The 27,413-nt window shown below is 42.5% G+C and overlaps 1 protein-coding gene and 1 pseudogene across 4 annotated transcripts in view; one reads left to right on the forward strand and one right to left on the reverse strand.

Moving 5' to 3' along the window:
* Positions 1-9,300: 9,300 nt before the first annotated feature.
* Positions 9,301-18,973, forward strand: LOC311107941 (glutathione peroxidase 3-like; annotated as a pseudogene). The gene is made up of 5 exons (XR_014615888.1): positions 9,301-9,440; positions 11,212-11,362; positions 13,081-13,198; positions 14,021-14,120; positions 17,952-18,973. The product of XR_014615888.1 is annotated as a glutathione peroxidase 3-like (transcript).
* Positions 18,974-19,164: 191 nt separating this feature from the next.
* Positions 19,165-27,413, reverse strand: part of LOC311107940 (TNFAIP3-interacting protein 1-like) — a 49,580-nt gene continuing 41,331 nt past the window's right edge. For all 3 annotated transcript variants that reach the window (XM_084150565.1, XM_084150564.1, XM_084150563.1), the window contains exons 14-17: positions 23,921-24,046; positions 23,586-23,669; positions 22,459-22,555; positions 19,165-21,382 (exon numbers count right to left, since the gene is read on the reverse strand). In XM_084150565.1, coding sequence (XP_084006691.1) covers positions 21,318-21,382; positions 22,459-22,555; positions 23,586-23,669; positions 23,921-24,046 — 372 coding nt within the window. In that variant the 3' untranslated portion in view covers positions 19,165-21,317. The remainder of the gene's footprint in view (positions 21,383-22,458; positions 22,556-23,585; positions 23,670-23,920; positions 24,047-27,413) is intronic.

Consider the following 27,413-nt stretch of genomic DNA (forward strand, 5'->3'; position numbering starts at 1 on the left):
GCATATTTTGTATTTTGAGAACCTATCTCTTGTAATGTACTCACAATGTTCTGACAACCTAATGAAATGTTCTGGGAACCTTTAAAGAACTCAGAAAGGCTGTTCTGTCAACATTCTTGCAAATCTAAGGAATGTTTTGTGCACCCTGATACAAACATGTATCAGCACAACTCGACTGTTTTAGTGTTTTTGGGAACCTATTTCTTGTCATATCCCCACAATGTTCCCACAACCCAATGTTCCCACAACCTAAAGAAATGTTTGAGGATTTATTTTATGTTCTTGCAACATCAGGCAAATGTTTTTGTAACCTAATAGAAACATTGTAATAATCAGCAGAACTGGACAGTTTTTGTGTTTTGGGAACATACAGTGGGGAGAACAAGTATTTGATACACTGCCGATTTTGCAGGTTTTCCTACTTACAAAGCATGTATAGGTCTGTAATTTGTATCATAGGTACACTTCAACTGTGAGAGACGGAATCTAAAACAAAAATCCAGAAAATCACATTGTATGATTTTTAAGTAATTCATTTGCATTTTATTGCATGACATAAGTATTTGATACATCAGAAAAGCAGAACTTAATATTTGGTACAGAAACCTTTGTTTGCAATTACAGAGATCATATGTTTCCTGTAGGTCTTGACCAGGTTTGCACACACTGCAGCAGGGATTTTGGCCCACTCCTCCATACAGACCTTCTCCAGATCCTTCAGGTTTCGGGGCTGTCGCTGGGCAATACAGACTTTCAGCTCCCTCCAAAGATGTTCTATTGGGTTCAGGTCTGGAGACTGGCTAGGCCACTCCAGGACCTTGAGATGCTTCTTACGGAGCCACTCCTTAGTTGCCCTGGCTGTGTGTTTCGGGTCGTTGTCATGCTGGAAGACCCAGCCACGACCCATCTTCAGTGCTCTTACTGAGGGAAGGAGGTTGTTGGCCAAGATCTCGCGATACATGGCCCCATCCATCCTCCCCTCAATACGGTGCAGTCGTCCTGTCCCCTTTGCAGAAAAGCATCCCCAAAGAATGATGTTTCCACCTCCATGCTTCACGGTTGGGATTGGGGTAGCATCTCTGTTTTGTCCGAGTTTAAAAGTAAAACATTTGCCGCCATCCACTTCCTTATGTCTGAAACACAGGCTTCCAGGGTAGGCAATTTTGGGGCTTCACTATGTTACATCGAAATGTACAGCTGTGTGTCGTCCGCATAGCAATGAAAGGTAACATTGTGTTTCCGAATGACATCACCAAGAGGTAGAATATATAGTGAAAACAATCGTGGTCCTAAAACGGAACCTTGAGGAACGCCGAAACTTACAATTGATTTGTCACAGGACAAACCATCCACAGAGACGAACTGATATCTTTCCGACAGATAAGATCTAAACCAGGCAAGAACTTGTCCGTGTCGACCAATTAGGGTTTCTAATCTCTCCAAAAGAACGTGGTGATCGATGGTGTCAAAAAGCAGCACTAAGGTCTAGGAGCACGAGGACAGACGCAGAGCCTTGGTCTGATGCCATTAAAAGGTGATTTACCACTTTCAAGAGTGCAGTCTCAGTGATATGATGGGGTCTAAAACCAAACTGAAGCATTTTGTATACAGTTGAAGTCGGAAGTTTACATACACTTAGGTTGGAGTCATTAAAACTAGTTTTTCAACCACTCTACACATTCCTTGTTAACAAACTATAGTTTTGACAAGTCGGTTAGGACATCTACTTTGTGCATGACACAAGTCATTTTTCCAACAATTGTTTACAGACAGATTATTTCACTTATAATTCACTGTATCACTAAATTGACTGTTCCTTTAAACAGCTTGGAAAATTCCAGAAAATGTACCTGTGGATGTATTTCAAGGCCTACCTTCAAACTCAGTGCCTCTTTGCTTGACATCATGGGAAAATCAAAAGAAATCAGCCAAGATCTCAGAATTTTTTTTGTAGACCTCTACAAGTCTGGTTGATCCTTGGGAGCAATTTCCAAACGCCTGAAGGTACCACGTTAATCTGTACAGACAATAGTACGCGAGTATAAACACCATGGGACCACGCAGCCGTCATACCGCTCAGGAAGGAGACGCGTTCTGTCTCCTAGAGATGAACGTACTTTGGTGCGAAAAGTGCAAATCAATCCCAGAACAACAGCAAAGGACCTTGTGAAGATGCTGGAGGAAAAACAGGTTGTAATGATGTCATTTCACAGTGTTGTGTGACCCAGGGGAGAGTTGGTAGATAAGTGGCTTGGTGCCACAGAGTCTGCATTCCTTATGTCAAAGGAGATTACTGATGTTGATCTTAGAAATGATTGATGGACAGGATATAGTGACTTGGGGTTAAAGAGTAATAACATCAGAGATGGGTACCAGATGTTTGTGAAGAAACTTGTAACAGAGTGTATATAAGCTGAGGGATATCTTTGTGCTGGAGTAGGAAGATGGCAGAGGCAGGGCTATGTCCTTATTCTGTTATAACTAACCATGGTACCATATTAAATATCTTATATGTACATCCTTACATTCTTAATCACTTGAAACCCGAGAAACTCATCATAACACAGGTACAAAAGTATCTACAGTGGGGAGAACAAGTATTTGATACACTGCCGATTTTGCAGGTTTTCCTACTTACAAAGCATGTAGAGGTCTGTAATTTTTATTATAGGTACACTTCAACTGTGAGATACGGAATCTAAAACAAAAATCCAGAAAATCACATTGTATGATTTTTAAGTAATTCATTTGCATTTTATTGCATGACATAAGTATTTGATCACCTACCAACCAGTAAGAATTCCGGCTCTCACAGACCTATTAATTTTTCTTTAAGAAGCCCTCCTGTTCTCCACTCATTACCTGTATTAACTGCACCTGTTTGAACTCGTTACCTGTATAAAATACACCTGTCCACACACTCAATCAAACAGACTCCAACCTCTCCACAATGGCCAAGACCAGAGAGCTGTGTAAGGACATCAGGGATAAAATTGTAGACCTGCACAAGGCTGGGATGGGCTACAGGACAATAGGCAAGCAGCTTGGTGAGAAGGCAACAACTGTTGGCGCAATTATTAGAAAATGGAAGAAGTTCAAGATGACGGTCAATCACCCTCGGTCTGGGGCTCCATGCAAGATCTCACCTCGTGGGGCATCAATGATCATGAGGAAGGTGAGGGATCAGCCCAGAACTACACGGCAGGACCTGGTCAATGACCTGAAGAGAGCTGGGACCACAGTCTCAAAGAAAACCATTAGTAACACACTATGCCGTCATGGATTAAAATCCTGCAGGGAACGCAAGGTCCCCCTGCTCAAGCCAGCGCATGTCCAGGCCCGTCTGAAGTTTGCCAATGACCATCTGGATGATCCAGAGGAGGAATGGGAGAAGGTCATGTGGTCTGATGAGACAAAAATATAGCTTTTTGGTCCAAACTCCACTCGCCGTTTTTGGAGGAAGAAGAAGGATGAGTACAACCCCAAGAACAGCATCCCAACCGTGAAGCATGGAGGTGGAAACATCATTCTTTGGGGATGCTTTTCTGCAATGGGGACAGGACGACTGCACCGTATTGAGGGGAGGATGGATAGGGCCATGTATCGCGAGATCTTGGCCAACAACCTCCTTCCCTCAGTAAGAGCATTGAAGATGGGTCGTGGCTGGGTCTTCCAGCATGTTAACAACCTGAAACACACAGCCAGGGAAACTAAGGAGTGGCTCCGTAAGAAGCATCTCAAGGTCCTGGAGTGGCCTAGCCAGTCTCCAGACCTGAACCCAATAGAAAATATTTGGATGGAGCTGAAAGTCCGTATTGCCCAGCGACAGCCCCGAAACCTGAAGGTCTGTATGGAGGAGTGGGCCAAAATCCCTGCTGCAGTGTGTGCAAACCTGGTCGAGACCTACAGGAAACGTATGATCTCTGTAATTGCAAACAAAGGTTTCTGTACCAAATATTAAGTTCTGCTTTTCTGATGTATCAAATACTTATGTCATGCAATAAAATGCAAATGAATTACTTAAAAATCATACAATGTGATTTTCTGGATTTTTGAGATTCCGTCTCTCACAGTTGAAGTGTACCTATGATAAAAATTACAGACCTCTACATGCTTTGTAAGTAGGAAAACCTGCAAAATCGGCAGTGTATCAAATACTTGTTCTCCCCACTGTATATCCACAGTAAAACAAGTGCTACAGTGGGGAAAAAAAGTATTTAGTCAGCCACCAATTGTGCAAGTTCTCCCACTTAAAAAGATGAGAGAGGCCTGTAATTTTCATCATAGGTACACGTCAACTATGACAGACAAAATGAGAAAAAGAAATCCAGAAAATCACATTGTAGGATTTTTTATGAATTTATTTGCAAATTATGGTGGAAAATAAGTATTTGGTCAATAACAAAAGTTTCTCAATACTTTGTTATATACCCTTTGTTGGCAATGACACAGGTCAAACGTTTTCTGTAAGTCTTCACAAGGTTTTCACACACTGTTGCTGGTATTTTGGCCCATTCCTCCATGCAGATCTCCTCTAGAGCAGTGATGTTTTGGGGCTGTCGCTGGGCAACACAGACTTTCAACTCCCTCCAAAGATTTTCTATGGGGTTGAGATCTGGAGACTGGTTAGGCCACTCCAGGACCATGAAATGCTTCTTACGAAGCCACTCCTTCGTTGCCCGGGCGGTGTGTTTGGGATCATTGTCATGCTGAAAGACCCAACCATGTTTCATATTCAATGCCCTTGCTGATGGATGGAGGTTTTCACTCAAAATCTCACGATACATGGCCCCATTCATTCTTTCCTTTACACGGATCAGTCGTCCTGGTCCCTTTGCAGAAAAACAGTCCCAAAGCATGATGTTTCCACCCCCATGCTTCACAGTAGGTATGGTGTTCTTTGGATGCAACTCAGCATTCTTTGTCCTCCAAACACGACGAGTTGAGTTTTTACCATATTTTGGTTTCATCTGACCATATGACATTCTCCCAATCCTCTTCTGGATCATCCAAATGCACTCTAGCAAACTTCAGATGGGCCTGGACATGTACTGGCTTAAGCAGGGGGACACGTCTGGCACAGCAGGATTTGAGTCCCTGGCGGCGTAGTGTGTTACTGATGGTAGGCTTTGTTACTTTGGTCCCAGCTCTCTGCAGGTCATTCACTAGGTCCCCCCGTGTGGTTCTGGGATTTTTGCTCACCGTTCTTGTGATCATTTTGACCCCACGGGGTGAGATCTTGCGTGGAGCCCCAGATCGAGGGAGATTATCAGTGGTCTTGTATGTCTTCCATTTCCTAATAATTGCTCCCACAGTTGATTTCTTCAAACCAAGCTGCTTACCTATTGCAGATTCAGCCTTCCCAGGCTGGTGCAGGTCTACAATTTTGTTTCTGGTGTCCTTTGACAGCTCTTTGGTCTTGGCCATAGTGGAGTTTGGAGTGTGACTGTTTGAGGTTGTGGACAGGTGTCTTTTATACTGATAACAAGTTCAAACAGGTGCCATTAATACAGGTAACGAGTGGAGGACAGAGGAGCCTCTTAAAGAAGAAGTTACAGGTCTGTGAGAGCCAGAAATCTTGCTTGTTTGTAGGTGACCAAATACTTATTTTCCACCATAATTAGCTAATAAATTCATAAAAAATCCTACAATGTGATTTTCTGGAATTTTATTTCTCAATTTGTCTGTCATAGTTGACGTGTACCTATGATGAAAATTACAGGCCTCTCTCATCTTTTTAAGTGGGAGAACTTGCACAATTGGTGGCTGACTAAATACTTTTTTTCCCCACTGTATATCGACATAACCTGAAAGGCTGCTCAGCAAGGAAGAAGCCACTGCTCCAAAACCGCCATAAAAAAGCCAGACTACGGTTTGCAAATGCACATGGGGACAAAGATCGTACTTTTTGGAGAAATGTCCTCTGGTCTGATGAAACAAAAATAGAACTGTTTGGCCATGATGACCATCGTTATGTTTGGAGGAAAAAGGGGGTTGCTTGCAAGCCGAAGAACACCATCCCAACCGTGAAGCACAGGGGTGGCAGCGTCATGCTGTGGGGGTGCTTTGCTGCATGAGGGACTGGTGCACTTTACAAAAGATGGCATCATGAGGAAAGAAAATTATGTGGATATATTGAAGCAACATCTCAAGACATCAGACAGGAAGTTAAAGCTTGGTCGCAAATGGGTCTTCCAAATGGACAATGACCCCAAGCATACCTCCAAAGTTGTGGCAAAATGGCTTAAGGACAACAAAGTCAAGGTATTGGAGTGGCCATCACAAAGCCCTGACCTCAATCCTATAGACAATTTGTGGGCAGAACTGAAAAAGCGTGTGCGAGCAAGGAGGCCTACAAACCTGACTCGGTTACACCAGCTCTGTGTAATTTGTGGGAAGCTTGTGGAAGGCTACCCGAAACGTTTGACCCAAGTTAAACAATTTAAAGGCAATGCTACCAAATACTAATTGAGTGTGTGTAAACTTCTGACCCACTGGGAATGTGATGAAAGAAATAAAAGCTGAAATAAATCATTCTCTCTACTATTATTCTGACATTTCACATTTTTAAAATAATGTGGTGATCCTAACTGACCTAAGACAGGGACCTTTTACTAGGATTAAATGTCAGGAATTGTGAAAAACTGAGTTTAAATGTTTTTGGCTAAGGTGTATGTAAACTTCCGACTTCAACTGTACATTATTTGTCTTCAGGAAGGTACTGAGTTGCTGTGCAACAGCTTTTTCAATTTTTTTTGAATGAATGGGAGATTCGATATAGGCCGATAGTTTTTTACATTTTCCAGGTCAAGGTTTGGCTTTTTCAAGAGAGTCTTTATTACTGCCACTTTTAGTGAGTTTGGTACACATCCGGTGGATAGGGAGCTATTTATTATGTTCAACATAGGAGGGCCAAGCACAGGAAGTAGCTCATTCAGTTTGTTTAGTTGGAATAGGGTCCAGTATGCAGCTTGACGGTTTAGAGGCCATGACTGTTTTCATGAATGTGTCAAGAGATACAGGATTAAAAAACTTGAGTGTCTCCATTGATCCTAGGTCCTGGCAGTTCTGTGCAGACTGAGGACAACTGAGCTTTGGAGAAATATGAAGATTCAAAGTGGAGTCCGTAATTTGCTTTGTAATGATCATGATATTTTCATTGAAGAAGTTCAGGAATGTATCACTGCTGAAGTGAAAGCTATCCTCTCTTGTTGAATGCTGCTTTTTAGTTAGCTTTGCGACAGTATAATTTTTTTTTTTTTTTTGGGGGGGGGGGGGATTGTTCTTATTCTCCTTAATTAGGTTGGAAAAATAGGAAGATCGAGCAGCAGTGAGAGCTCTTCGATATTGCACGGTACCGTCTTTCAAAATACTTCCAATTTGATGGAGCGTCATTTCCGTTCCAATTTTCTGGAAGCTTCCTTCAGGGCTCAGGTATTTTCTGTATACCAGGGAGCTAATTTCTTGTGTCAAATGTTTTTTGTTTTTAGGTGTGCGACTGCATCTAGGGTATTACGCAAGGTTAAATTAAGATCCTCAGTTAGGTGGTTAACCGATTTTTGTACTCCGACGTCCTTGGGTAGGTGGAGGGAGTCTGGAAGGGCATCTAGGAATCTTTGGAGTGTCCGAGAATTTATAGCACGGCTTTTGATTATCCTTGGTTGGGGTCTGAGCAGGTTATTTGTTGCGATTGCAAACGTAATAAAATGGTGGTCCGATAGTCCAGGATTATGAGGAAAAACATTTAGATCCACAATATTTATTCCACAGGACAAAACTAGATCCAGGGTATGACTGTGGCAATGAGTAGGTCCGGAGACATGTTGGACAAAACCCACTGAGTCGATGATGGCTCCGAAAGCCTTTTGGAGTGGGTCTGTGGACTTTTTCATGTGAATATTAAAGTCACCAAAAATGTGAATATTATCTGCCATGACTACAAGGTCCGATAGGAATTCAGGGAACTCCATGAGGAAGGCTGTATATGGCCCAGGAGGTCTGAGTAGGCTGCATAGATTTCATGACTAGAAGTTCAAAAGACGAAAACGCAGTAATTTTTTTGTTGTTGTTGAACATTGTAATTTGCTGTCATAAATGTTAGCAACACCTCCACCTTTGCGGGATGCGCGGGAGATATGGTCACTAGTGTAACCAGGAGGAGAGGCCTCATTTAACACAGTAAATTCATTAGGCTTGAGACATGTTTCAGTCAGGCCAATCACATCAAGATTATGATCAGTGATTAGTTCATTGACTATGACTACCTTGGAAGTGAGGGATCTAACATTAATTAACCCTATTTTTAGATGTGAGATATCACAATCTCTTTCAATAATGACAGGAATGGAGGAGGTCTTTATTCCAGTGATTGCTAAGGCGAACACCGCCATGTTTTGTTTTGCTCAACCTAGATCGAGTCACAGACACGGTCTCAATGTGGATAGCTGAGCTGACTATGCTGTCTTTGCTAGTGGCAGACTTCACTAAGCTGGCAGGCTGGCTAACAGCCTGCTGCCTGGCCTGCATCCTATCTGGGAACCTTTAAAGAACTGACAAAATGTGTTCTGGGAACGTTCTTGTAACATCAGTTGAATGTTTTTTGCATCCTAAAAGAAACAATGTAGAATCATCCGCTCAACTGGACAGTTTTTGTATTTTGGGAACATATCTTTTGTGATGTCCCCACAATGTTCTAACCAGACTGTTCCCACAACCTAATAAAACATTCTGGGAACCTTTAAAGAACAGATTACATTTTTTATGAGAATGTTCTTGCAACATTAGGCTAATGTTTTATACAAACATTCTATAATCATCACCACAACTGGACAGTTTTTGTTTTATGAGAACATTTGCCGCAACCTAACAAATGTTCTGGGAACTTTCACTGAACCAATTTTGGTTTAGCCAGCTGGAGGCTCAGCTCCCCATGGTAACAGCAGAAAACTGGTGGAGGCTGTTAAATATCATTTATCTTTTTTTGCCATTTGTCAGTGTGTGGTGACTGACCTGTCTAGATGTCTCCTCTGTCATTTGTCAGTGTGTGTTGACTGACCTGTCTAGATGCCTACTCTGTCATTTGTCAGTGTGTGGTAATTGACCTGTCTAGATGCCTACTCTGTCAAAAGGCAGTCGGCAGCACTATAAAAGTGATAACAACACGAACCCCAGTGAGAGAAAAAAACAACACCCCATTAGACTGGGCTCTGGATTTGTATTGGCTGAGAGGGAAATGTGGGTCAGCTTGTTGTCATTGCGTGGAGAGGGAGGGATCACACTGGACAGATGATTAACTAGGTCCCAGAGGAAGGAAAAGGAGCGGACCTGCACAGGTCCTTCTCACTGTGACGATGCGGGTCATGCAGGAGAGTCTGTGGGTCCTACCTCTGGCACTACTGGGGCTGTTAAAGCCATGGGCTGCAGGCGACTCACTCAGTCAGGTAATTCCTGCTGTAAATGGATACATATATTATATAGCCTAGTGATATTACGATTGACAAAATATAATTTACTTTGAAAATATGGGTTGGGAAAAATTAATTGCGACATAGTTTTACAGGTGGCACATTTGCTTTATCGTTTTGTGCAGTAAATTATTATTCTGTTTATTTCACAATCCAGTGCTTGTTGTTCAAATTTGATTATTTCTATCTGGGGACAAAACGAAATATTTACCTAACCTTGGAGCGTCACGCGATCCCATTACGCAAAACGCTCCTGTTATTTTACTACCAGCATTTGTAACTTGAGTATATAAATAATGATCATACTTGTGTAATATAAAAATACTTGCTTGATATATATTTTCCAGTTTCTTTGCAAATGCAACTAATTTCTATGTGAAAACTGAAATGGTCTATTTATTCCTTTTTAGTAAATGCTCTTATCCAGAGCAATTTAAAGCAATGAGTGCATACATTTTTCGAATTTGTCCCCCATGGGAATCGAACCTAAAACCCTAGCATTGCAAGCACCATGCTCTACCAACTGAGCCACATCATCACATCACAAACCACTTGACGTGTCAATGTACTCAATTACTGTATTGTGCATTGTTTTCCTTCATGGTGATGGAAAGTATACAGGTACAAACCTAGAATGACCAGCCTATGTACAATACAGTAATGTACATGTACGTTAAGTGGTTTGTAAGTATGGTAAATGAATACTGCACAAAAAAATGGTTGTTTTCCATGTTATTTGATCAAGAAAAATATTTAATTTGATGTGGATGTTTTGTGTCTTTGCCCATAACTTTGCACCTTTTGATGTTAATGTTTGAGGACAGGGTTTTTTTTTCTTCTGGATTCCATTAGAATGACAGTTGCAGGCAAAGCGACAGGGCAACAACTCTTACAGAAAGCGACAGGGTAACAACTCTTACAGAAAGCGACAGGGTAACAACTCTTACAATTCCAACTATTTAATCCCGCAAGGTACTGTTCTTAATTATACAACGACCTTCTTTTTTTTGTTCTTTTTTTGGGTCAAAGCAGAGAATAAAAAAATTACAGATAAAATTAGAGCTGACCCCATTTTGTTGACTGGTTGATTGTTTGGTCAATAGGCTGTTGGTGGACTGAGACTTTTTTTAGTCAAGCAGTTTTCATGGCACACGAGACGCCCACCTGTCTCAGTGGACTAATCCATGGCGGAGTCCACCGGGACGGAACAGTCCGTAAACCATGCGTGCCGCGAGGGTATTTGTTTTGGTAGCCAAGCAATTTGATAACATTTAGAAAATAAGTGAAATTGCATTGGTTTTCCATGAATTGCTACTGCTTTGGACCTGCCACCGTTTGTGAGAGTATTCCTTAGGCCTATAGTAAGCCTATGTGTAAGGATATTGTGTCTTGGGTATAATTTTAAATGTTGAGTCAAGAAGAAGGGGAGTGTGGCTAAGATGCACAAGGCACGTCTCTCTAGAATGCGCTCTCTCCCGCCAATTCGTGCACATTAATTGTTTCATTATTATTATTATTTTTTTTTTAATGGTAATTTCTGTTCATTCATTCAATATATTATTATTACGGTCGTTTACCATTCTCATTGTCAGAGTGCCCCTCACCTGGTTGTCTAGGTCTTAGTAAGGAACTCCTTTCAATTAGGTCTTAATTGAAAGGAAAAAACTAAAACCAGCAGACACTGTGTGTGTGTGTGTGTGTGTGTGTGTGTGTGTGTGTGTGTGTGTGTGTGTGTGTTGATCCTCAGGTGTGTGACCCATCCAAAGATGGCACCATCTATAACTACAAAGCTAAGACCCTGAATGGGAGTCGTTCAGTCTCCCTCAGTGAGTACATGGGGAAGACCGTCCTCTTCGTCAACGTAGCCACTTACTGAGGACTCACCTTCCAGTACCTGGGTAAGACTGTCTGGCTTAAGACTAACAGTAGGCTAACAGTTGAGCCAGCTAACAGTAGAGTTTACCTTGGTATTTTGAAATACCAACGTTATGATTTTTTATATATATTTTTCATACTTTTACCCCTTTTTTCTCCCCCATTTCGTGATATTCAATTGGTAGTTACAGTCTTGTCACATCACTGCAACTCCCCTAGGGACTCGGGATAGGCGAAGGTCGAGAGCCATGTGCTCCGAAACACGACCCTACCAAGCCGCACTGCTTCTTGAAACACTGCTCGCTTAACCTGGAAGCACTAATGTGTCGGAGGAAACACCATCCAACTGATGACCGAAGTCAGCTTGCAGGCGCTAGAGCGCGATGGGAGAAGGAAATCCCGGCCGGCCAAACCCTCCCCTAACCCGGACGACGCTGGGCCAATTGTGCGCCGCCTCATGGGTCTCCCGGTCACGGCCGGCTGTGACACATGGGGCTGTAGTGATGTCTCAAGCACTGCCTTAGACCGCTGCGCCACTCGGGAGGCCTGCACTGTATGATTTTCAATATCGCCTCACAGGGGCGTACCCCACCTCGCCGGGACTGCGTGCTACGCCAATGCTTATAAATATAAGAAATCTAAGATGTGTCAAATAAATTATTTCCAGCTATGCATTTGGTTAACTTGCTAGCGAAGTGGCTAGATGTCAAGATCAAGCTTCTTGGTTACAGCAGAGATGTTCAATCCCCTCCTGGATCAATATCTTTGTTGCCTAAATTGTTGTTTTTTATAGCGCCCCCTTGTGTGCACATTCGGTATACCCTGGTATGGTACAGAAACGGTATGGCGGTATGAAAATCTGGATACCACCCACACTTAGTTTATCCCCACAACCTGATTCACTGTAAATACCTCTTACAATGAGCAGGTCCATACATAGATTAACAGGCTTGACTGACTGAGGTCTAAATTCAATCAGATCAAGCGTTAACCAGCGATAGCAGACACCCCCATAGCAGATGTTATGGCAGTGTCGGAGGTGGAACTGCATTGGAGCCGTCAAATCAGTGAGCAGCTGCTCTCTGCGATCATTTTAAGGAAGCCACACCCACCCCACTTGCATTAGAAGTTCAGAATGAGAAAGTGTAGGCTGTATGGAAACAATGACGCTGAAATAGAAAAATCATTCAACAAAACAATGAGGATTTCTATCATCCTAAAGGAGGTGTAGATCACATCTCACATTCCAGTGTTGAACATGTAAACAAGGCCGCATGAGATTTCTGTTCATGTGACTCCGTGCAGCCAATGGCAAAGTCCGCTTTAGGTGTAATGCCGGGAGCCACTTGTGGATTTGACAGCGCTAACGCAGTTCCACCTCCGACACGCCAAAACAACCGCAATGCAGATGTCGGCTAAAGTGGATCTGATTGAATGGAGCCCTTAAAGCAGTCTGCAACAAAGAGAAAGAGGCTAGTCCATATGTGACCAGATCAGGAAAAACATTAGGATACACCCTACTCACTGTGCATCGTTTTGAAATCTTATTTTGACCTCAAGTTACCCCAAGGGTTTATGGGATTGATCTAGTTGTTGTGTTATCTTCTATTATGAAACCTTTAATCCAGCAGTGTGTGTGTGTGTGTGTGTGTGTGTGTGTGTGTGTGTGTGTGTGTGTGTGTGTGTGTGTGTGTGTGTGTGTGTGTGTGTGTGTGTGTGTGTGTGTGTGTGATCTAACCAGAGTTGAATGCACTACACGAGGAGATGAAGGATTATGGGTTCACCATTCTCGGGTTCCCCTCCAATCAGTTTGGAAAACAGGAGCCAGGAGAGAATCATGAGATTCTGGCCACTCTAAAGTAAGTATTGTTTTGTCTCCGAGACCCGTTAGCATGAAAAACTTAAGTCATTCAACTGACGGATTCTGATGGGGATTGTATTATTACGCTAATTAAAATATCAGCTGTGGCGCGGACATCGACCTTAGGGGGTTAAAATACACATACAAAATGGTGTAATGTATACGATGTACTTGACCAATGTTTTTATTACGTAGGGGAAATAAACCTGAAACTAATGCAAGGGTCCTGCATGCCTGAATGCAGGCAACAAGACAGCAATAAAGGCTAATCCTCTGTCAATCAACAGAGCTTCATTTAGTTTGGGAAAAACATCCCAGGAGCGATATACAAATCCCTAAGGTATAACCCTCTCTGAGGCGTATATAACATTCCTATGTTATCTGGTCCCCCTAGCCCACCCTCACCCAGACTCTATTCCTGGCCAGTTTAAACCCCAAGTACACCGGACTAGAAACCCTGGTTTCACCAGCGTCTGCCTTCAGTACATTTGGGTTGTTAACCTCTGGTAAAAGCAGAGTTTGTACGTATAAGAGGCTTAACAGTGTTGTGGTTCGTGTTCGTGTCATATAGTCTATCTATCTAGGGCAATAGCTTAGTGAGTGAGTGAGGGAGGCACTCATTATAAAAGGTCCGTTAAGTGCTCAAAAGCATGTCTAGGCCATGATTGTGTCCCAAATGGCACCCTATTCCCTAAATAGTGCACTATTTTTGACCAGAGCCTTATGGGGCCTGGTCAAAAGTAACACACTATATAGGGAATAGGGTGCCATTTGGGAAGCACGCCAGTGATAAGCGTATCTCTCTCCCCTTGGGTTCCAGGCATGTCCGACCAGGAAATGGTTTCGTTCCAAACTTCCTGCTATTCCAGAGAGGGGATGTGAACGGAGACACAGAACAAGGAGTCTACACCTTCCTCAAAGTAAGCAAGTGATTAGGGTTGCAAAAATCTGGACACACACCCCAAATTTCCACGTTTTACAGAAATCCTGGTTAGTAGATTTCTGGAATCACGAGGGAATAAGCAAGAAATCCAAAAATCTCCAACCAGGACTTCTGGAAAACTGGAACATTTTGGGAAAGTTACCAGAAATCTGCCATCCTACAAGTGATTATTGTTGTCATCCGAGTGTACAGCGGGTCAATAACACTTTGTGGGCGACTTACGTCCCACTATAATCCTGACTGAATTCAAAATCACCGTTTAACACATTTGCAACGGGGATACACAGAGTGGGAATTATACCATGACATTCAGGGGGGACTATTGGGTACACAGCTTTTTAATAGGCCTAAAAGGCATGTTATTTAATGGTAAAACTGTATTACCTTTTAATGTGGCATGAACACAACCAGTCATGATGTTTTCATCTGATTGTTAAACAAATCACTTCAGAAAGTAGGCTACCTGCAGCTGGGTGTGTTCGTCCACTCCAAAATAATTCCAGCATCCAAACAGTGCACTGTGCATGCACCATTTGATGAATGGAAATAGACATCTGTTAAACAGTGGAATGACATTCAGTGATTGTCTTTAGACCTACTACAGTGGATGCCAAGGGAAGCCATGCTTTATATATATATATATATGTATTTGTAGCCCATGTATCTGATGCTGTCTGGCCAGAGAGAGTATGACATGGGATCCTTACTGGACCTCCAGTAAAATCCTTATGAGAACAACACAACCTGCCCAACCCTAGTTCCAACCATGCCTTCTAGAACTGGACAACACAACCTGCCCAACCCTAGTTCCAACCATGCCTTCTAGAACTGGACAACACAACCTGCCCAACCCTAGTTCCAACCATGCCTTCTAGAACTGGACAACACAACCTGCCCAACCCTAGTTCTAACCATGCCTTCTAGAACTGTTCTAACCCTATAACCCTGTCTTCTAGAACTGGACAACACAACCTGCCCAACCCTAGTTCCAACCCCGTATTCTAGAACTGGACAACACAACCTGCCCAACCCTAGTTCCAACCCCGTATTCTAGAACTGGACAACACAACCTGCCCAACCCTAGTTCCAACCCCGTATTCTAGAACTGGACAACACAACCTGCCCAACCCTAGTTCCAACCATGCCTTCTAGAACTGGACAACACAACCTGCCCAACCCTAGTTCCAACCCCGTATTCTAGAACTGGACAACACAACCTGCCCAACCCTAGTTCCAACCATGCCTTCTAGAACTGGACAACACAACCTGCCCAACCCTAGTTCTAACCATGCCTTCTAGAACTGTTCTAACCCTATAACCCTGTCTTCTAGAACTGGACAACACAACCTGCCCAACCCTAGTTCCAACCCCGTATTCTAGAACTGGACAACACAACCTGCCCAACCCTAGTTCCAACCCCGTATTCTAGAACTGGACAACACAACCTGCCCAACCCTAGTTCCAACCCCGTATTCTAGAACTGGACAACACAACCTGCCCAACCCTAGTTCCAACCATGCCTTCTAGAACTGGACAACACAACCTGCCCAACCCTAGTTCCAACCCCGTATTCTAGAACTGGACAACACAACCTGCCCAACCCTAGTTCCAACCATGCCTTCTAGAACTGGACAACACAACCTGCCCAACCCTAGTTCTAACCATGCCTTCTAGAACTGGACAACACAACCTGCCCAACCCTAGTTCCAACCCCGTCTTCTAGAACTGGACAACACAACCTGCCCAACCCTAGTTCTAACCATGCCTTCTAGAACTGGACAACACAACCTGCCCAACCCTAGTTCTAACCATGCCTTCTAGAACTGGACAACACAACCTGCCCAACCCTAGTTCTAACCATGTCTTCTAGAACTGGACAACACAACCTGCCCAACCCTAGTTCTAACCATGCCTTCTAGAACTGGACAACACAACCTGCCCAACCCTAGTTCTAACCCCGTATTCTAGAACTGTTCTAACCCTGTCTTCTAGAACTGTTCTAACCCTATAACCCTGTCTTCTAGAACTGTTCTAACCCTATAACCCTGCCTTCTAGAACTGTTCTAACCCCGTCTTCTAGAACTGTTCTAACCCTATAACCCTGTCTTCTAGAACTGTTCTAACCCTGTCTTCTAGAACTGTTCTAACCCTATAACCCTGTCTTCTAGAACTGTTCTAACCCTGTCTTCTAGAACTGTTCTAACCCTATAACCCTGTCTTCTAGAACTGTTCTAACCCTGTCTTCTAGAACTGTTCTAACCCTATAACCCTGTCTTCTAGAACTGTTCTAACCCTGTCTTCTAGAACTGTTCTAACCCTATAACCCTGTCTTCTAGAACTGTTCTAACCCTATAACCCTGCCTTCTAGAACTGTTCTAACCCTATAACCCTGTCTTCTAGAACTGTTCTAACCCTATAACCCTGTCTTCTAGAACTGTTCTAACCCTATAACCCTGTCTTCTAGAACTGTTCTAACCCTATAACCCTGCCTTCTAGAACTGTTCTAACCCTATAACCCTGTCTTCTAGAACTGTTCTAACCCTATAACCCTGTCTTCTAGAACTGTTCTAACCCTATAACCCTGTCTTCTAGAACTGTTCTAACCATGTCTTCTAGAACTGTTCTAACCCTATAACCCTGTCTTCTAGAACTGTTCTAACCCTGTCTTCTAGAACTGTTCTAACCCTATAACCCTGTCTTCTAGAACTGTTCTAACCCTATAACCCTGCCTTCTAGAACTGTTCTAACCCTATAACCCTGTCTTCTAGAACTGTTCTAACCCTATAACCCTGCCTTCTAGAACTGTTCTAACCCTATAACCCTGTCTTCTAGAACTGTTCTAACCCTATAACCCTGCCTTCTAGAACTGTTCTAACCCTATAACCCTGCCTTCTAGAACTGTTGTAACCATGTCTTCTAGAACTGTTCTAACCCTATAACCCTGTCTTCTAGAACTGTTCTAACCCTATAACCCTGTCTTCTAGAACTGTTCTAACCCTATAACCCTGTCTTCTAGAACTGTTCTAACCCTATAACCATGTCTTCTAGAACTGTTCTAACCCTATAACCCTGTCTTCTAGAACTGTTCTAACCATGTCTTCTAGAACTGTTCTAACCATGTCTTCTAGAACTGTTCTAACCCTATAACCCTGCCTTCTAGAACTGTTCTAACCCTATAACCCTGTCTTCTAGAACTGTTCTAACCCTATAACCTTGCCTTCTAGAACTGTTCTAACCCTATAACCCTGCCTTCTAGAACTGTTCTAACCCTATAACCCTGTCTTCTAGAACTGTTCTAACCCTATAACCCTGTCTTCTAGAACTGTTCTAACCCTATAACCCTGCCTTCTAGAACTGTTCTAACCCTGTCTTCTAGAACTGTTCTAACCCTATAACCCTGTCTTCTAGAACTGTTCTAACCCTATAACCCTGTCTTCTAGAACTGTTCTAACCCTGTATTCTAGAACTGTTCTAACCCTATAACCCTGTCTTCTAGAACTGTTCTAACCCTATAACCCTGCCTTCTAGAACTGTTCTAACCCTGCCTTCCAGAACTGTTCTAACCCTATAATCCTGCCTTCTAGAACTGTTCTAACCCTATCTTCTAGAACTGTTCTAACCCTGCCTTCCAGAACTGTTCTAACCCTATAATCCTGCCTTCTAGAACTGTTCTAACCCTATAACCCTGTCTTCTAGAACTGTTCTAACCCTGTCTTCTAGAACTGTTCTAACCCTATAACCCTGCCTTCTAGAACTGTTCTAACCCTGTATTCTAGAACTGTTCTAACCCTATAATCCTGCCTTCTAGAACTCCTGCCCACCAGTAGGGGACAGCTTTGGGAACCCCACCAACAGGCTGTTCTGGGAGCCCCTGAAGATGAACGACATCAAGTGGAACTTTGAGAAGTTCCTGGTCGGACCAGACGGAAAGCCTGTGATGAGGTGGTTCCCCCGGGTCACAGTGTCCGAGGTTCGGATGGACATCATCAAATACTTCAGTCAACTCTTCTCCCAGTCCACCCAGCAGAACATCGACTAAGGCGTCCCAAATGACACCCTATTCCCTATGTAGTGCGTTACTGGAAATTCTCCAATTGACCAGGGCCTAAAAGGTTCTGGTCAAAGGTTATGCATTATATAGGAATAGGGTGTCATTTGGGACAGCCTGTGTTGTCATCAGGGCTGGGGTCAATTCCATTTCAGTTGAGTAAATTCCTGAATTGAAATGGAATTCATCCCAACCCTGATAGGCTGAATTTGAACATTCTACAGATGTATTAGATTGACCCTTTAGATACATGAAAACACAGTGGAACGGTTTCCAGGATTCAGATTAAGCTTCTTTCTGGACTAAAAAGCACTTCCAATGGAAATTCTCCAATGAGCATGCTTTAATTTTATTTCAGGAGTAGGCTTAATCTGTATCAGGGAAACCAACACTTTTTCAATCCTTTAAAAATAAAAAAATAAAAAAAAGATCCCCTTGTAAAAAAAAAACTCAATACAAACCATGTGTAGAGTAGAACTTCTCGAAACCAGCTGAAAGAAGAAATGTAAATCAGTTGAAATGAACGGTTGTCTGTGGTGGTACAGGGTAAGGGGTTGCTGGTCATAAGGAGGTGGCATGTCGTATGAAGGCGAGGCTTGAAAACAGTGAGTCTGTGGTGCCAAGCCTGAGTCTAGGGTCCAGGCCAGTCCTTCAGTGCATTCGGGCTGGGCCTGGTAACCCTGGGAGCCCTGCTACCTCCTGGTCCTACTACCCAGATCAGACGTCTGTTAGCCAACTGCTGCTGCCCGACTCATTCATGTCAATAAATCACGTCAATGCAACATGGGGCGTGGTGCCAACTTCTTCCTGTAAACGATGATGCACTGTGGTATGTGTGGCCACTCAAATGCTTTCACAAAATGTCTAGGTCAACTTAAGGGCAACAATGGGTTGTTAAGAGAATCTGTTCTTTTGAGTTGAAACAAAGACAAAAACTTAAAATGAAAATGAACACCAGAGTAAGATATACAAAGACATTTAAGGATATGTTTATTAAGCCAGTCAAATACAAAAAGTCTCATCACATCAGTAATGTGCTTTTGCCTCCTGCAAAACTCCAGAACTACAAACCAGAAAAAGACAACTGCCAGAGGAAAACAAAGCATTCCTTTCAAAGTGCAATTCAACCTTTAAACATCTCCATTAAACTATTGGACCATTCTGGAATCTGTCTTAAAAAAAAAGAAAAAAAGAAAGGCTGTTCCAACTATTTACTGTGAATAAACACCCATCTTTACCAGCAGTCTGAATGAAACAAGCACAATAAGGATTATAATACTATACATATTCAACCCTATACAGCTTTGTGTTATTGGTTTGATTTAGAGGAGATACATAACACATTAGTTCACCACCAAATCAAATCACACATCAGTAGGATTGGAGCTCTAGGGTAGTGACCCAATTCCAAATCAACCCCTCACCCCCTAAACTCCAGACACTAGTGGAGATAAAGCATTGGCAAGGTATAAGCAATATGGTAATAATAAATCCACCTTGTCGTAAAATGAGTTGCCGCCATTTTGCCAACACCTATCCAATCCTCTCAGATCAACAGAGGTACCTGGGGTAAGGTAAGGTACAGGGCTGGGTTTGGAATTCAAGCCGGCTCTACTTCCAGTCTCGGGGGTTCACGGGACAGTCGGATCGACACCGTAGATAAATAGGCGTTAGTATGGAGTCGCTGGTCTTAGAGGTGGATCGAGACAGAAGCCAGCGGAGTCAGGAATGTGACCCAAACGGCACCCCATTCACTATATTGCCGGGAGCGTCGGCCAAGAGTAGTGCACTATATAGGGAATAGTGTGTCATTTGGGAAGCAGTCCCTTGTCTGGCTGAGGTGGTTTATCACTGTGCTGAGGTATTGCCGACTATGACACGGAGCCTTAGGGTTAGCCGAGTCTCCGTTTTAAATAGCTTCATTTCCTCGCCTCTGACTGATTCAAAAAGGACATGACGGACAGGTTAAAGCAATATGATGGAGACCAATCATACCCTGTTAACTCCATATAAAATGCACATACTAGCAGAGCGCTCAGGTAGGCTAACGTTTACAGCAACCAGAACATGAATACACCCTACAGTAGTACTATCAACGGTCAGCAGTAAGGAAGGAAAGGAAACCATTCCAAGACCATTGGGACAAAGCCTGGGTACACTACGACCTACGACCCAATCCTCCAGACATGACTGGACACCTTTGGGGGTAAATATGTTGAGGACGTGTATCCATATTGGAATCGATGATCAAATATTTAACCCAATGAAATCAAAAAAGGTGCTGCATTGAAATGACATTGGTCATTTTTGGCCAATCAGGTGCTCTTGTGAGGGTGTATGTGTTTCCGAACACACGATGTCAATAGCTACAATATATTGGGAATACACCAACAGAAACAACAGCATTACTAAAAAAGACAAGTGATTTACATTTAGTCAATGCAACCATCAAAACAGTAGATTATAAATAAATTATCAATAATCACCACAACCATGTTTTTTGGCATGATATACCAGCTAAATTCACTTCCCAAGTTTTATGTATTATAACAATCACCTTTTGAACAGTTACACTTTATTGTACAGTTCTAGAACACAAAATGGTACAAAAAAGAAAAACATCCACGGTTCCGATTCTATGATTCCAATTCCAAGGCAATTTACCTATATAATTATATATCGTTGGAATGAATACAAGTAGTATTGGTTGTTATTGACATGGGGTGAATAGGACCCCTTAACCCTACTAGTAACAAAACAGCTTTTGTAAAATAGCTGATAATCACATAGGTATATTACATTTTCATCATTTCAACCTATTAAACAAATGACTTCAGTTCCTGCATAGAATCATATGAAGCAGATATTGAATCTCAAAAAAAATATTATGAGGTAAAAAAAAAGAAACAAATCTAAATAATAATATTCATGTAATATATTTCTGAATAGCGAAAACTGTTTCACAAGTGTGCTTATAAAAAGGCAAGTATAAACAACATTACAACAGGATATCTACAGTTCTGTAGGAAAATGATAGTTCAAATCACACCTGGTCAACTGAAAACTGATTCATGCTTCTACCACCCAGCTGGTCCCATGGTGAGGGAACGAGAGGTGGAGAGGCCCTTAGTGCTTTCCAGGGTCAATATTCTGTCGTTCTCTTTTTCCAAACCCAGTTGCTGTGGACTGATCTATAGACCGAATAGAGGGAAAGGTTTAACCTCTCATTGATCACACAAAAATCAGCCAATCAAAGAACAACAGAAAAAGCGAGAGAGACAGAATGGGAAAGTGAAAGAGACCGTTTGTGAATGGATGAGAGAGAGAAAGAAAGCGAGAGATTTGCTAAAAAAAATAAATCATGTTTCCCTGGTAGGGTTGCAAAATTACAGTAACCTTCCCAACCAGATATCCTGATTGGAGGATTCAGGATTTCCTGCTTATGCATCCTGATTCCAGGTGCTCTCCAAACCAGGTGTGAAGGAAAAAGTTTTTTTTTGATAGATTCACTCCTGTTAATAAAAGTATAACCTTTATTATGATGATAGTATTCCCATACTAATTATATTGTATAACCCAGAATGAAGGGTTTGAAATGATGAAGTGTCTGGTTTAATGTGTTGATTTCCCTTACTTTAATAGAAGTATATAACCTTTTAATAGAAGCTATAATCTAATGCTTCCTTTAAAATGTAACGATTATTATCACTGAAGTGATAAGACGAGGGAATGTGAAGGAAAATATTATGTTTGTGCTTTTCTAATAACCAATTCGACTGGGTTCATGCAAGTGACTGATTGATTGTGCCTGGGAGGAATCCCCACTATCAGTATCTGCAATTTGGCAGTACGCCCAGAACATTGTTTTGAGAACGAAAAGGGGTATCTCAGTTTCAAAGTTTCAGCTTGGAGAGAAGAAGCCTCGTGAGTTATTTGTCGGTCACATGCATGAACCAAACGTTAAATGATGAATTAATTATGAATAAGCTAAATCATGCAAATATTACTTGTCTGTGTAAGCAGTATATAAGGGAACTAATGGGACTGCCCCGGTACAGCTCACTTCAGACTGGTACTTTATGCATCCAAGTTTGAATGTGACCTCTCCAGCTTGCTGATAATAAAGAATGATTCATTTAAAATTGACTTCAGGTGTCTCTAGGTGGCAAATTTCCACGACACAGGTTTTCTGGAAAACCTGGGAATTTTGGAAATGTTACAAGAATTTTGCAACCCTTTTCCATAGCCATAAATTGTGTCCGCATACCCATGTTCTCTGGAGGTGGTCTGGATCCGTCCCCTGCTCCTGCTACGGGCCCCCTGGAGCCTCTGGGATGGGGGAACGGCGACTGCCACGGGAATCCCTGATGGACCAAAGCAGAACAGAACAGAGAGCACAAATGTCAGTCAATCACATTTTTATTCATAGTCCTTTTTACATAATTTGTCAAAGTGCTTTACGGTAACCCGGCCTAAGCTTCCAAAGAGCAAGTATATGTATAGTGGCAAGGAGAAAAAGCTCCTCTGTCAGTAGCTATGATCTAGGAGTGGTGGCTAGGGGTCCATTAGGGACACACACACCGTGGTAACCCTGGTCAGAGCAGAGTAAGGCAGGGTGGCGCAGTGGTCTAAGGCACTGCATCGCAGTGCTAACTGTGCCACTAGAGATCCTGGTTCGAATCCAGGCTCTGTCGCAGCCGGCCGCGACCGGGAGACTCATGGGGCGGCGCACAATTGGCCCAGCGTCGTCCAGGGTAGGGGAGGGGAATGGCCGGCAGGGATGTAGCTCAGTTGATAGAGCATGGCGTTTGCAACGCCAGGGTTGTGGGTTCGATTCCCACAGGGGGCCAGTATAAAAAAAAATATATGTATTCACTAACTGTAAGTCGCTCTGGATAAGAGCGTCTGCTAAATGACTAAAATGTAAATGTAAATGTAAGCAGCCAGGTAGAAGAAGCACAGCGCCCAGTCACTTGGATTTATGCAACAGATCTAGTTGATCTACGTCTGCAAATACGGAGGAGTTGTTTTCAGCCAGGCAGAGGAATGTTCCACTAGTTTGAGAGTAAAGCACAGCCCGAGTTGGTGCTCCTCAAACAGACTGGAAGGAAGCGAAGCACAGCACACAGCCATTTGTACTTATCTAATCAGGAGAAAAATCCATCCTACTGCTGTCATTACTTCAGGAATGTCTTTAAGTGCTAGGGAGAACTAGTCTGATAGGTTTACCACCACAGCCATGTGAAGACAATCTGTCTGTCTGTGCCAGTCTGATGGACTGAGGGGGTTAACCTATAATACCTGTGCTAATTGGCTAGGTTCACCACGGCCATTTGAAGCCAAGCTGTCTATAGTGGGAGATGAGAAGGGACTGAGGCCTGGTGACTACAGTACCCGTTTATGATGCTGCATCTGTGGTCTCTCCAGCTTGCATCTCTCTGTTCTCTCTCTCGAACACTCGTTCTGGGCCGGGTGAAGCTGACAGAGGAACAAGCCAACAGAAATGGATGAACACGTCAGGAAAACCAACACATTGAGGTGGAAGAGATGAGAACCTCCCTATTCAATGCAAAGTGCTGTGAAACAGTCTGTGTCCCAAGTGGCACCCTATTCCCTATACAGTGCACTACTTTTGACCAGGGCCCATAGGGTTCAGGTCAAAAGTAGTGCACTACATATGGAATAGGGTGCCATTTGGGACGCAGCCCTAGTAGAAAGCAGCTCCTAACCTGATTGGTGAGGTTGGTCATCTGACCCTGCAGTCTCTCCACCTGTCTCCTCAAGTCCTCCTTTTCCTCGTTCATTCGTTCTCTGTCGCTCCGCTCTTTCCTAAAGTCTTCCTCAAAGATCTTCACCTGAGAGAGTAGATACAGCAAAGGGATGATTATTACCTCGGGAACTAAGTTGGTGAGGGATGATGATTACCTCGGGTAATAAGTTGGTGAGGGATGATGATTATCTTGGGTAATAAGTTGGTGAGGGATGATGATTATCTCTGGTAATAAGTTGGTGAGGGATGATGATTACCTCGGGTAATAAGTTGGTGAGGGATGATGATTATCTTGGGTAATAAGTTGGTGAGGGATGATGATTACCTCAGGTACTAAGTTGGTGAGGGATGATTATCTTGGGTAATAAGTTGGTGAGGGATGATGATTATCTTGGGTAATAAGTTGGTGAGGGATGATGATTACATCAGGTACTAAGATGGTGAGGGATGATTATTACCTCAGGTACTAAGTTGGTGAGGGATGATGATTACCTCAGGTACTAAGTTGGTGAGGGATGATGATTATCTTGGGTAATAAGTTGGTGAGGGATGATGATTATCTTGGGTAATAAGTTGGTGAGGGATGATGATTATCTTGGGTAATAAGTTGGTGAGGGATGATGATTATCTTGGGTAATAAGTTGGTGAGGGATGATGATTATCTTGGGTAATAAGTTGGTGAGGGATGATGATTATCTTGGGTAATAAGTTGGTGAGGGATGATGATTATCTTGGGTAATAAGTTGGTGAGGGATGATGATTATCTTGGGTAATAAGTTGGTGAGGGATGATGATTATCTTGGGTAATAAGTTGGTGAGGGATGATGATTATCTCAGGTACTAAGTTGGTGAGGGATGATGATTATCTCGGGTAATAAGTTGGTGAGGGATGATGATTATCTTGGGTAATAAGTTGGTGAGGGATGATGATTACCTCAGGTACTAAGTTGGTGAGGGATGATGATTATCTTGGGTAATAAGTTGGTGAGGGATGATGATTATCTCTGGTAATAAGTTGGTGAGGGATGATGATTATCTCTGGTAATAAGTTGGTGAGGGATGATGATTACCTCAGGTACTAAGTTGGTGAGGGATGATGATTATCTTGGGTAATAAGTTGGTGAGGGATGATGATTATCTCTGGTAATAAGTTGGTGAGGGATGATGATTACCTCGGGTAATAAGTTGGTGAGGGATGATGATTATCTTGGGTAATAAGTTGGTGAGGGATGATGATTATCTCTGGTAATAAGTTGGTGAGGGATGATGATTATCTTGGGTAATAAGTTGGTGAGGGATGATGATTATCTTGGGTAATAAGTTGGTGAGGGATGATGATTACCTCGGGTAATAAGTTGGTGAGGGATGATGATTATCTTGGGTAATAAGTTGGTGAGGGATGATGATTATCTTGGGTAATAAGTTGGTGAGGGATGATGATTATCTCTGGTACTAAGTTGGTGAGGGATGATGATTATCTCTGGTAATAAGTTGGTGAGGGATGATGATTACCTTGGGTACTAAGTTGGTGAGGGATGATGATTATCTTGGGTAATAAGTTGGTGAGGGATGATGATTACCTCAGGTACTAAGTTGGTGAGGGATGATGATTACCTCTGGTACTAAGTTGGTGAGGGATGATGATTATCTTGGGTAATAAGTTGGTGAGGGATGATGATTACCTCAGGTACTAAGTTGGTGAGGGATGATGATTACCTCAGGTACTAAGTTGGTGAGGGATGATGATTATCTTGGGTAATAAGTTGGTGAGGGATGATGATTATCTTGGGTAATAAGTTGGTGAGGGATGATGATTATCTTGGGTAATAAGTTGGTGAGGGATGATGATTACCTCGGGTACTAAGTTGGTGAGGGATGAAGATTATCTTGGGTAATAAGTTGGTGAGGGATGATGATTACCTCGGGTACTAAGTTGGTGAGGGATGATGATTACCTCAGGTACTAAGTTGGTGAGGGATGATGATTATCTTGGGTAATAAGTTGGTGAGGGATGATGATTATCTTGGGTAATAAGTTGGTGAGGGATGATGATTATCTTGGGTAATAAGTTGGTGAGGGATGATAATTATCTTGGGTAATAAGTTGGTGAGGGATGATGATTATCTTGGGTAATAAGTTGGTGAGGGATGATGATTACCTCAGGTACTAAGTTGGTGAGGGATGATGATTACCTCAGGTACTAAGTTGGTGAGGGATGATTATCTTGGGTAATAAGTTGGTGAGGGATGATGATTATCTTGGGTAATAAGTTGGTGAGGGATGATGATTACATCAGGTACTAAGATGGTGAGGGATGATGATTACATCAGGTACTAAGATGGTGAGGGATGATTATTACCTCAGGTACTAAGTTGGTGAGGGATGATGATTACCTCGGGTAATAAGTTGGTGAGGGATGATGATTATCTTGGGTAATAAGTTGGTGAGGGATGATGATTATCTCGGGTAATAAGTTGGTGAGGGATGATGATTATCTCTGGTAATAAGTTGGTGAGGGATGATGATTACCTCAGGTACTAAGTTGGTGAGGGATGATGATTACCTCAGGTACTAAGTTGGTGAGGGATGATGATTATCTTGGGTAATAAGTTGGTGAGGGATGATGATTATCTTGGGTAATAAGTTGGTGAGGGATGATGATTATCTCTGGTAATAAGTTGGTGAGGGATGATGATTATCTTGGGTAATAAGTTGGTGAGGGATGATGATTATCTTGGGTAATAAGTTGGTGAGGGATGATGATTATCTCTGGTAATAAGTTGGTGGGGGATGATGATTATCTTGGGTAATAAGTTGGTGAGGGATGATGATTATCTCTGGTAATAAGTTGGTGAGGGATGATGATTATCTCTGGTAATAAGTTGGTGAGGGATGATGATTACCTCGGGTAATAAGTTGGTGAGGGATGATGATTATCTTGGGTAATAAGTTGGTGAGGGATGATGATTATCTTGGGTAATAAGTTGGTGAGGGATGATGATTATCTCTGGTAATAAGTTGGTGAGGGATGATTACCTCGGGTACTAAGTTGGTGAGGGATTATGATTATCTTGGGTAATAAGTTGGTGAGGGATGATGATTATCTTGGGTAATAAGTTGGTGAGGGATTATGATTACCTCAGGTACTAAGTTGGTGAGGGATGATGATTATCTTGGGTAATAAGTTGGTGAGGGATGATGATTATCTCTGGTAATAAGTTGGTGAGGGATGATGATTATCTCTGGTAATAAGTTGGTGAGGGATGATGATTATCTTGGGTAATAAGTTGGTGAGGGATGATGATTATCTTGGGTAATAAGTTGGTGAGGGATGATGATTATCTCTGGTAATAAGTTGGTGAGGGATGATGATTACCTCGGGTACTAAGTTGGTGAGGGATTATGATTATCTTGGGTAATAAGTTGGTGAGGGATGATGATTATCTTGGGTA

Source organism: Coregonus lavaretus (genome assembly GCF_964263955.1).
Source record: "Coregonus lavaretus genome assembly, chromosome: 32".
Lineage (NCBI taxonomy): Eukaryota > Metazoa > Chordata > Actinopteri > Salmoniformes > Salmonidae > Coregonus > Coregonus lavaretus.